Source organism: Perognathus longimembris, chromosome 9 (assembly GCF_023159225.1).
Source record: "Perognathus longimembris pacificus isolate PPM17 chromosome 9, ASM2315922v1, whole genome shotgun sequence".
In the NCBI taxonomy this organism is placed as follows: domain Eukaryota; kingdom Metazoa; phylum Chordata; class Mammalia; order Rodentia; family Heteromyidae; genus Perognathus; species Perognathus longimembris.
In genome coordinates, this window is record NC_063169.1 from 9,683,894 (window position 1) to 9,696,021 (window position 12,128).

Below are 12,128 nucleotides of genomic sequence, written 5' to 3' on the forward strand. Positions count from 1 at the left end.
TAATATTTCCTTTAAAACAAATAATCCCAGTAAAAGAGAGCAAAGGAAATTACATTTTAATGATAGCTTGAAATGGATATGGTATTCTTGATTTCATTGTTTTCAGGAAACAGACAATTGCATCGTCATACGTGACTTTGAGAGCTGCTCACTTAAATGCACAGAATTATATTAAAGTAAGGTTTTTTTTCTTACAAAAACACAACTATGTCATTTAAAGTTCCCCCCCCCCCAATTGAAAAAGCCAGCTTCTGGGGAGTTGATACTGATATTTCCTTAATTTGATTGAATGAAATGATCCATTTGTTTAGTTGCCCAAATGTTGTTATTCCTTAGAGTTTAGCTCTGCAAATGGGTATAGTGTTTAGTCAGTGGATGCCTCATTTCCTCTCTTTATTACATCAATTCGATTTTCAAATTGAGAACTTTCAGAATCATTGAGTCAATGGGAGGTGAGAAAGGCACCTAAGAACAAGAAGTAAGGATTTAAAAACTCAACCAAGTAGCTTACTTTAAGCAGAACTTGCGATCTACAGACACAAATTCAATTCAGGAGAATGCAAACATTTAATAGATCAGACCCATGAAGAATTTTTAGTTAACACCTTACCTGGGATGTGTGTAATTAAGTATCAGATTGAAGAAGGCCGACCAAGGAATGGAAGGGGTATATAATAAGCCACTGCTCTACTAATTGTGCTTCCAGACCCCATTGGGATTGGCCACAGGTAACTTTCTTAAAGGTACCTGGGAGACTCCTCTCATTCTCACAGGGTTAAGGAACAGGTGCCCCCCACACTTTTCATAACCTGCAACTACCTTTCAATATTCAAGAGGTTTTGTGCTAAAACAAGACACAAACACACACACACACACACACACACACACACACACACAAAATGGTGACTGTTTTATAGTATGAACATTCTTGGTAATAAGATGGATCACATTTGGCCATGATTCAGACCTTTGTGATGTGGTTAGACATGGTTTCCATGCTGAGTGAACTCTACTGTCTGGGCTCTGAGAAGGACTCAGAAGGGTCCCCGATCCCTTCCCAAGTCCTGCTGCCAATGGGGTTCCGCAGGGGACACAGTCTGTCCAAGAATTGGTGCTACCACTAGTTGCCCCTTCCTTCTTTTCCTTTTGAGATAGTCTGTGCAGGGCTAGCATGGGGCTTGAGGTGAGCAGAAGGATGTGTGTGTGTAGTGGTGTGTGTGTGTGTGCGCACGTGCATGCGCATGCACAATGTCTTTTGGAAGATACATCTTATCTTCAGGTTAAGTGAAAAATTAATTAGCATTCGATGCTTAGAACATGAAAACAATTGCCTTAAAAGATCAATAAAAATCTTTTTAATTAGAGTGCAAAATTTAAACTCGAATTTCTGTGTGTCTCCAGCAGCCAAGATTCTTCACGATGTGCTCCACAGGAGTGTTTTAGAATCCAGGTGGGATAAGAAGAGGAAGCTTTAAAAAGTTCAGTGTTTATCCATAAGGGAAAAAGTGTGTGTGTGTGTGTGTGTGTGTGTGTGTGTGTGTGTGTGTGTGTGTTTGGTTGGAGAGTACATTTTAGGTAGAGGGAAGTGGCTTACTTGAGGACAGAGGCTGGTTAAGGCCTAGTGAAAATCTGAAGCAGAGCAGTGGTAGGGAAGAAGGAAAGTAAAGGAGGACCAATGATTGAAAGTGTCTAGCTTGGCACCAGTGGCTCATGCTTGTAATTATGTCTACTCAGGAGGCCGAGCTCTGAGGATCTCATAGCTTAAAGCCCACCTGGGCAGCCATTATTTCCAACTAAGCACTCAAGTGGGAATACCAATCTTGAGTGAAGAATCCAAGCAAGAGCACAGACCCTGAGTTCAAGCCCCAGTAACAGCATACTAGTGTACACACACACACACACACACACACACACACACACACACACACAATGTTTGGGGGAAAGAGTTGGGAAGGGCTGTTGGTAGATGTGGGGGCCTCCTTCCTTTGGGTAGCCATTTTATATCCTTGCTTATTCTTCTTGGTTGCTGGAGACGGGATCTGTAGGCAGTTCCAATGTTTGTCAGGGAAAAAACCTTTAACTTTCTTGAGCCCTATGGCCAAAGTTGAACTGAATTGAAGTGCTGACTCTCCTTTCTTTTTGCCTCTGAATGCCATTGCTTTGGTCAAAGTTCTATTAGTCTGAGAGAGTTATGCTAGTTTCTTCCTTTCCTTTGTTTTTGCTATTATTATCATTGTTGTTTTTATTATTATTTTGGATCAGGTCTTACTATGTAGCCCAGGTTATCACTGAACTTGTGATTCTCTTGCCTCCACCCCTCAGTGCCAGAACCAAGGTGGGTATCACCACATCCGGTTGCTTGCTAGTTAGCATTGCTTGTTTCTCAATAAATAGATTTTAAAGTTCCCGACACCCTGGTCTTTTTGCTACCATGATGTATTACTAAGTGATTTGATTTACAGTTCCTGCATCTGGCTTCTATTGTAAATGTTTCTACTAGGAAATTGAACCAGTAATTTCAGATTTGGTTTAGTATTCCTGGGGACACTAGAAAATGTTTGGTACAGTATAAAAAAGTAAAGAAAGTTTAGTCTTAGCCTTTCATATGTAAAATGTACTCCGTAATAGCAAAAGACATTCAGGGCATATTTAAAAATAAATACTTTGCAAAATTCTCTGTTATATAAGAATAAAGGATGTTTAGGTAGTTGAATCCTCTAGCAATACTTGCTTTCCAAAACAAAACAAAACAAAAAACAAGAACTGTGTTTATTTGGGTTTCTTTCTATCCTTCTCATTGCCCACCCACTGAGGGGGAAGAGCCAGTTTCGTTTACCTATTTCCTTGTAATGTGTCTAGGTGTTTTTCTAAGCCTTTCTTCCCTTAGTCCTACTCAAATGTCTTCTCTAGGGTCCTACCTTCATATTATGTCAAAGAGATGAGCCTCTCAAAAGATTAGCATCTTTTTTTTTTTAATGCCAGTCCTGGGGCTTGAACTCAGGTCCTGGGTGCTGTCTCTGAGCTTTCTTTGCTCAAGGCTAGTGCTCTACCACTTGAGCCAATGCTCCACTACCTACGTTCTCGATGAGTAATCGGAGAGAAGAGTCTTTAGGACTTTCTTGCCTGGACTGGCTTCAAACTTAGACCTTCTCAGCCTGTTGAGGAGGTAGGATTACAGGTGTGAGCCACGGGTACCCATTTGAAATTAGCATTTGTATGTGGACAGGACTGGCGAGCCTGGAGTTGATACTAGTGCGGAGAAACCAGCCTGGTCACGCTGGCTGTTACACTCACCAGCATTTCATATGCACGCGTAGAAGCCTGAGGAGTCACAGGGTTGATATGGCCCCCAGGGAACGTTCCCATAAACTCAGATATGTCAAAAGCCAGTCTATTTGCCCCACTGGCCTCAAATGTCATAATTCACCCCCTTTTTTTTTTCTCTCACTGAAAAACATTCTCATCATAAAGGACAACATGAAAAAAATGTATTGGACTGCCTGCCTAGTGTCATCAAATCACCAAAAAAAAAAAAAGTATACAAGTTGACATTCAAAGTACATTAATAAGGAAAAGACTGAGAAGAAATAGGTTGGCAGAGATTTCTCAAAGCACACAGCCATTTTCATTATCCCCCAATTCTGCTCTCCTTAATTCCTGATAGCAGCTGTTGATAGCTATTGTGTTTAACTGTATGTGGTGGCCTAATTTTAAAGATGATTTTGTACTTAATCACAAAGCAGAAATGCCTGAAATTTGGAGGTGTTTACTCCCACAATTTCAAAAAGACAGCATCAGCTCTTGTCCTGGATCTAATCGTGACAAGTTCCTACACCCTGTAAGCGTTAGCAAGGCTAGGTTTTTCAGGATTCTAAACTCAAAGGTACGTGAGTGCATGAGCGGCTTCCACGTGGATGCACCTTGGAATTTCAGCCATCCCTAGACATGCATTTGCATGCAAATGAAAAGATAATGGGCTTCTCAGCAATGGCCTTTCCTGGACTTCCTGATTCTCCCAAGGTCAACTTTTGTTTTTCTTTAAGAAGGGCTTTCAGAAAGAGTTCATGCAATGATCTGTATGGCTAAAGGAACTGCTATGTCTAGAAAGAAAATGAAGAACTTATTTCAGCTTGACGGGAGGCAAGCTGAGGGCATCCGTACTCTCCGCGGCTTTACAAATGCTTTGAGATGATGGCGATCTTCCAGTCCTTAGAGAGTCTGACACAAAGGGAGCTTCCCGGGCAGGCGGGGCCGTCACCTCAAAAGTGTCTGTCTCTGCCTCTTCCGGACCCACCTCTTCATCAGTTATAAACAATTTAGATTCTCTCCATTTGGGACAGAAATCTTGGCTGCCTCTGGAGCCACTAGACTCACTCCCGGAAAGCTGTAAACTCAGTTCTTCTGTGGATCGGATGAGGTTTTGTACCGACAGGGATTTGCCCAAGTCCTTGGGGACCATGGGGCGCACGGACAACAGAGTGTCCCCACCCATGTCAAAGCTTTTCCTCAGGGCACGGTCCTTGGTCAGATTTGACGGGGCAACCTGGACGTGTTCCGTGGAGGCTACAAGGCAGGTGGTGACGTCGGAGAAGCTCTCCTGCACGCCCGAGGGGTTTGGGTGCAGGGTGTCTGGCCGGGACAGGTGCTTGAGGGCTGGGAGAGGAGGTGGGATCTGTAAGGTTGTTGGGGCTAGCGGCTTGGGGGCTGCATTGATTTGGTTTGCAATGTTGTTGGTGGCCGTCCCGGTGGAGCCATCGCTTTGGCTCATGGGCACCTGGGTCGCTTGACTGTGCATAGTAGGGCTAAGCGCATAGAAAGTCTGCGCGCTGAACTCATTTGGCGTCAGGATGAACTGCAGGCCTCTGGAGATGTTGGCACTGGCCGACCTGGTGAGACAGCCGCTGTTTTGGGCAGAACTGGACAGGTCTTTGCTGTCCACGGGGCTCTGGTAGTCAGATGTCTGCTCACACTCGAATGGCGGGATCTGGAAGGAAGCCAGGGCCAGGGCCGAGGCCGAGCCTTTCCGCAGGACCTGCTGGTAGATGTCTAGCAGACAGTCCAGCTTTGACTCAATGGATTGGACCTGGAAGTGGGAAATGAGATTTCACATGAGGATGCCTGTTGAAGAAGCGTTTTTGCTCTTGGGAAGGGAAGGGATGAAATCTGTGTCCCCACAGTAAATACAGAGTGTGCAGTCTACTTTTGACTGTGGTAACAGAGTTCTGGCTCACGCCAGGTCAGAGGAGGCTCTGGCAGAGGAGGAAGGCTTTGGCCTTCTTTCACTCAGTTCTTTCAAATGGAAAACTCAATCTAAGCACTAGAAAAGTATAGCTTCCGGTCTCCTCATCTCAGTCAGACCATTTTTCCCATTATACTGATTACCTTTCCGGAACTCTACTGAATTCAGGTAAGGAACTTACTCTACAATGCAATTAAAACCGTAAGTAGCAATCCAGGTGAGTCTGGGTTTTAAAATAAAAGTAAAGAGTGGGCTGGGGATATAGCCTAGTGGCAAGAGTGCCTGCCTCGGATACACGAGGCCCTAGGTTCGATTCCCCAGCACCACATATACAGAAAACGGCCAGAAGCGGCGCTGTGGCTCAAGTGGCAGAGTGCTAGCCTTGAGCGGGAAGAAGCCAGGGACAGTGCTCAGGCCCTGAGTCCAAGGCCCAGGACTGGCCAAAAAAAAAAAAAAAAAACAGTAAAGAGTACTTCAGAATCAAAAGCTCAGAAAGTTCATGATTCCATTCTTGGGGATAGCAATTTGATTTTCTGGAAAGTTGTATGAGAAGATACAACCTCAAGGTTTAAAAACATTTAATGTCATAGTTATGATAATTTAAAAAATTAAAGGGTGGCCTTAAAGAGGGACAATGAAAAATCACCAAAAATGCAAATGAAAAATAGATTTTACTACTTTATTATTGAAACCCTATCGTTGCTGCCCCCTCAACAAATGGGCTAAAGACCTTAAAAGAGACGTCTCTGAAGAGGAAATGAGAATGGCCAAGAGACACTTGAAGAAGTGCTCTTCTTCATGGGCCATAAAAGAAATGTAAATCAAAACAACACTGAGGGGCTGGGGATATAGCCTAGTGGCAAGAGTGCCTGCCTTGGATACACGAGGCCCTAGGTTCGATTCCCCAGCACCACATATACAGAAAACGCCAGAAGCGGTGCTGTGGCTCAAGTGGCAGAGTGCTAGCCTTGAGCGGGAAGAAGCCAGGGACAGTGCTCAGGCCCTGAGTTCAAGGCCCAGGACTGGCCAAAAAAAAAAAAAAAAAAAAAAAAAAACACTGAGATTCCACCTCACCCCAGTAAGAGTGACCATTATCAAGAAAACTAATAACAACAAATGTTGGAGGGGATGTGACCAAAAGGGGACCCGACTACACTGGTGGTGGGAGTGTAAACTTCTTTAGCCACTTTGGAAAGCAGTATGGAGATTCCTCACAATGCTAAACATAGAGCTCCCCTATGACCCAGCAATCCCACTTTTGGCATCCATCCAAAAGATTACAAGCAAGGCCACACTAAAGCCACCAGCACAATTCTGTTCATTGCAGTGCAATTTGTCACCGCTAAAATATGGAATCAACCCAGATGTCCCTCAGTAGATGAGTGGATCAAGAAAATGTGGTACAGGGCTGGGAATGTGGCTTAGTGGTAGAGTGCTCGCCTTGCAGGCATGAAGCCCTGAGTTCGATTCCTCAGCACCACATAAACTGAAAGCCAGAAGTAGTGCTGTGGCTCAAATGGTAGAGTGCTAGCTTTGAGAAAAAAGGAAGCTAGAGACAGTGCTCAGGCCCTGACTAGCCCAGGACTAGCAAAAAAACAACAACAAAACAAAAACAATGAAAGAAAGAAAGAAAGAAATATGGTTCATATGCACAATGGAATTCTATGCCTCTATCAGAAAGAATGACATTGCCCTAATTGTAAGGAAATGGAAGGACTTGGAAAAAATCATACTAAGTGAAGTGAGCCAGACCCAAAGAAACATAGACTCTGTGGTTTCCCTCATAGGGAATAATTAGTACACGCCTAGGATAGTCCTAGCAGAAGATTACAATAGCTCAATAGCTATGTCCATATGAACACATAAGATGATTTAAGTGAAATGAACTCCAAGATATGGAAACAAGCGATATATCATTGTTATTATTTTCAACATGCCATGGGGAATTATTGATTTTAGTACCCTGGATACTGTATATACGTGTATTGGAACTAGGGAAGGGAAAGGGAATACCAAAATCGAGAGACAAAAGATAAAAAGACAAACCAATGCAACAGCAATACTTACAAAACTATATGGTGTAAACCAACTGTACAACTCATGGTGGGAGAGGAAAATGGGGAGGGGGGAGGTGAGGAGAAAATGAGGGAAGAGGTAACAAGTTGGATAAGAAATGTACTCACTGCCATAGGTATGAAACTGTAACCCCTCTGTACATCACTTTGACGATAAAGAAATGAAAAAACAAATCTATAGTTGCTTCCAGTTAAATATTAATTGATGAGATAAAATTTTCTATTGCTTAAATGAAAATCCAAAGATGGATAGAATAGTGCCAATCCACAATGGCAATTTATTTTCAATCACTCTTTCTTCACTTTTAGTCCTTTAAAGTTTATTAATCATTAACACTAAGGCCAACCTTAACCTTCATGCTTATCATTGATTGTGTGTGTGTGTATGTGTGCACACGCACGCGTGTGCTGGACCTGGAGCTTAAACCCAGGACCTGGGCACTGTCCCTGAACTTTTTCTGCTCAAGGCTAGTGCTTGACCACTTGAGCCACAGCTTCACTTTGGGCTTTTGGGTGAGATAAGAATCCCATGGACTTTCCTGCTTGGGCTGATTTTCAATCCCAATACTCAGATCTCAACCTTCTGAGTAATTAGGATTACAGGTGTGAGCCACCAGTGCAGCCTCATCATTCATTGACTGTTGATGAACCATAATAGTGAAACTATACTACAAGTAAGTGTCATCCAGTTGTACCTGTTTCTCAACCTTGACCACTCGGCCGAGCATGCTGAGGTCATCTGTGGTCTCATGTTCTGCTGTTATTTTCTCTCGGCTCTTCTTGTCCGATGTGATTTGCCCTTTGCCAAGAATTTGATCAACACTATCAGAGAGAGAGAAGATTCGGTTATGGGTGCCCTCACTCACACTGAGGTGTTTTGAAAACAACAGTTAAGTATCAGGCCAGGTGTACTTGCGCAAGCACATACTATGAACTGTTCCAGTAGCAGAAATAAGAGAATCACAGTCTGTGCTGGTCTGGGCAAAAGCACCAAGACCCTATCTGAAATGAAAAGCAAAAGAAGGGTGGGAGTGTGGATCAAACAGTAGTATGCTTTTCTCAGAAGCATCATACTTTTAAGTTAATAAGCCCCATCCTACCAAAGACATCAAATGTAGCATCTTTAATTATGTAAGATACAATAAGGATGAGTGTGTTCCAGGTTAGGTGAATGTGTTCTAGTTTGTGTTCTCTGTTTCCTTGACATGAGAGTACACAGGTGATTCTTTTCTCGTTACTCAGGCCCCTCAGGAAATCACTTATGGAAGACTTTCTGGAGGCAAAATTGTCCTAAACAAAGTAATTTGACACTATCTTGGAGCAGACATTTCTGCCAAAATAATAATTATGATTGTTTTACATTAATTATTATTTTCGTGTGACATTTTATTAGTATCAGTTAGCTGTATAAGGGGATTTAATTTTGACCTAACCATTTATACATACAATACCCCTACATCAGACTCAGCCATTCAGAATAGAAGAGATTACTTATGAGAATTTGCTGTACATGTATAAGATGATCAGCAGATATGAAAGCAGGGCCTCATTCTTTTGCACCTTTATTTGGGATAATATAGATGAGCTATAAGCCTTGGGAACCATGGAAAGGACTTAGAATACGATGGTCACCTAAGTAAAGACCATAACATGAGCATAGGAAAAGTGAAAGCAATTTCCATGGAAACTTAATTAGCCCAAATGGTCTTCGTGTGTGTGTGTGTGTGTGTGTGTGTGTGTGTGTGTGTGTGTTAGATTTGAATTACCAAGGGTATTGACTTAATATCCCAGTTTTCTTTGTCTGCATAGACATAGGCAGTGTTTTCTTTCTGTCATGATATCCAGTCTGTTAAACTGGAAGTATTGGCGTGCCTGGGTCATGACTTTATTAGAATATGTACACCCTGCCTGCTATACAAAGGCTGAATGAACAGCTGTTTTACTAAAGTCCTAGTATTAAGGCCTCACATGGGATTAAATGTACTGTGGGGATAGAAAAAAATGAAGATTTAATCTTTGATTTTTTTTTTTTTTAATGGTGCCGGTCTTGAGGCTTGAGCTCAGATCTTGGGTGCTGTCCCTGAGCTTTTGTGTGCAAGGTTAGTGTGCTATCACTTGAACTACAGCTCTACTTTCCTTCAATGGCTGGCTTTGAACCTGGATACTCAGATCTCAGTATTGTGAGTAGCTAAGATTATAGGTGTGAAATCTAGACTATAAACAAAAGTCCCATTGCCCATTAGGAGTGAACTAGAAATACAGAACTCAGAAGTGTGTGTGTGCATGTGTATGTGTGTGAACACAGGTTGCTCTCCCCTTAGCTATTTTGCTTATGGCAGGCACTGTACCCACTTGAGCCATGGTTCCACTTCCATCTTATTGCTGGTGACTTGAGATAAGAGTCTCATGGACTTTTTATTTTTCCCTGCCTAGCTTACAATTGGGAATCTCAGATCTCAGTCTTCTGAATAGCTAGGATTGACCAGCCACCGGAGTCAGAGGTTTTGTATACTAAAGAGAAGCTACTCCTGTATAGTTCCCATACACAAATTCTTTCACACTCAATAACATTTTTATTGCTTACCGTGTTTGAAGGCTTTTAATTCTACACAGCATGTCCAGATGGCCTGCAGAATATTGTTCAATGACATCTTTTACATCATACGGGCGTAATGTCTCCTTAAACTTCCGTTTTGCCACATGAAACTTCATGATTCTGTAAGAACAACATAGTAATCCTCACAATTCTTAAGTTTGCTAGTAAATATAAGAAAATTTGGAGAGGGAGAAGTCAAGTATTTGGGGCTTTTACTTTTATAGAAATGTAACAGACAGAAGACAATCTAAGGACATTTCATGTAAGACAAACCTTGAGAACAAAAAAATAAAATGAAAGCTAAAGTTTTGTGTGTCTTAAGTGAACATGAAAACTCTTCATTTAAATCACAGTCAGCACAAGCTGACTTCAGAAGGCACAAGCCACTTCAGATCTACTGAAACGCAGAACCCTACACTACCCTGGTCCTCTGCCCTCTTCTAAGGCCCCAAAATGCCTCCAGGCCCCCCAAATCAATGATTCAATTCCATGTACACAAAACCAGTGGGAAATATAGTGAAGAGACTGGATCTATGCTTCTCCTAGATAATTGGCCCTTGATTTTTTTTCCTGATTGTTCCTCTAGACAGTTTGCTCTTATTTAACACGTTCGTTAGATTTCATTCCTCACACCTTGTGTGGTTTTGGCCTATACATGCTTTGTGCTAGCTGCATTCGGGGTGCTGGTCTTTGACATGGGAGTCTTCTGGCTCTCCAATAAAGGCTCATCATTTGGCCTTGTAAGTGGTGGCTTCTCTGTTCCTTGCAACTGAGTCTCTCTTTTTTTTTTTTTTTTTTTTTTTTGCCAGTCCTGGGCCTTGGACTCAGGGCCTGAGCACTGTCCCTGGCTTCTTCCCGCTCAAGGCTAGCACTCTGTCACCTGAGCCACAGCGCCCCTGCTGGCCGTTTTCCATATATGTGGTGCTGGGGAATCGAACCAAGAGCTTCATGTGTAGGAGGCAAGCGCTCTTGCCACTAGGTCATATTCCCAGCCCCTGTCCCTCTTTCTCAGCCCTCCGTGGGCAGGTGGGCCACTTTTTAAGCTAGCTGTTGAAAAGGAGTGGAGCAGGCCATATTCTGCTAACTTGGGGTTTGAAATAAAGGTTAACATGCATTATTTTTCAAAGTTTAAAGATCAGTAGTTCTCAAAGTGCAGAGTTCAGTAATTCTGGAGCATAGGGAAAAATGGACAGGGTTGAAAACTGAGGAGAATGTCTAAAAGTTGCTATCAGACTATGAATTCAAAGGTCTTTTTTTTTTGTAGGTCTTGAACTTTGTGGGACTTGAACTCAGAGCTTGGCACTGTCCCTGAGCCCTTTACCTCAAGGCTAGCACTCTACCACTTAAACCACAGTTCCATTTCAGGTTTCCTGGTGGTTAATTGAAGATAAGTGTCTCACCAGACTTTCCTGACTTTGAACCACTATCCTCAGAGCTCAGTCTCCTGAGTGGCTAGGATTATAGGCATGAGCCAACAATGCCTGGCTCAAAAGTCTCTTAAAACTGTATTTCCCCCCTCTCCAAGACCATTGCACCTCAGATACTAAGGCTTTTAATATTTGAAATAACTCCCTAAGTGGGCAGGAAGAAGAGCAAAATCTGACTTCATAGCTAGGGTTAGCCAAGTGTCCTATGCTGTGATTCAGAGCCACTCAAAGTCTAGACAAGGGCAGGTCATCAAAATTTAATACTTTTCAGGTCATAATTTTTCATCCTGGAATTCTTATGCTTTGGTGTAAAAGCAACCACAAGACAACAAACAAATGAGTGCAGGCATGTTTCAGTAAAATTTTATTTACAAATACAAGCCCTAGCTTAGTCTTTGACTCCAGCTTTAAGTTGTTGGCCCCCAGTCTACCTAAAAGCTATGCAGAAAAGTCATGATACTGGGAACAAATGAAATGAAATGGCATGAGAATAGAGCTTGGTAGTCTCTTACCAAAAAAAAATTGAATGTGATTTGTGCATTCCCTGAAAGAAAAGGGGTTTGACCAAGTCTTTCTTGAGTAAAATTAGGACCTTTAAAATAAATTTAATGATTAATATTATAATGATTCAAGATAGTACTTCATAGTGTAACCATACAAGAGGGATATTTTTCATTATCAGTCAACAGGTGTTTTCTATTAATAGTTTCCATTCATCTATCACCCCAATAAATATTTCACAGATACAGAAATTGTGAAGAGACTTACTTAATTTGCCTGATATTAAACAC

At 42.2% G+C, this 12,128-nt stretch overlaps 1 protein-coding gene across 2 annotated transcripts in view; it reads right to left on the reverse strand.

The window, feature by feature from the left end:
• Window positions 1–3,037: 3,037 nt before the first annotated feature.
• Kcnq5 (potassium voltage-gated channel subfamily Q member 5) overlaps window positions 3,038–12,128 on the reverse strand; it is a 486,711-nt gene continuing 477,620 nt past the window's right edge. For both annotated transcript variants that reach the window (XM_048353691.1, XM_048353692.1), the window contains 3 exons: window positions 9,899–10,030; window positions 8,010–8,136; window positions 3,038–5,083 (listed from right to left, as the gene is read on the reverse strand). In XM_048353691.1, coding sequence (XP_048209648.1) covers window positions 4,121–5,083; window positions 8,010–8,136; window positions 9,899–10,030 — 1,222 coding nt within the window. In that variant the 3' untranslated portion in view covers window positions 3,038–4,120. The remainder of the gene's footprint in view (window positions 5,084–8,009; window positions 8,137–9,898; window positions 10,031–12,128) is intronic.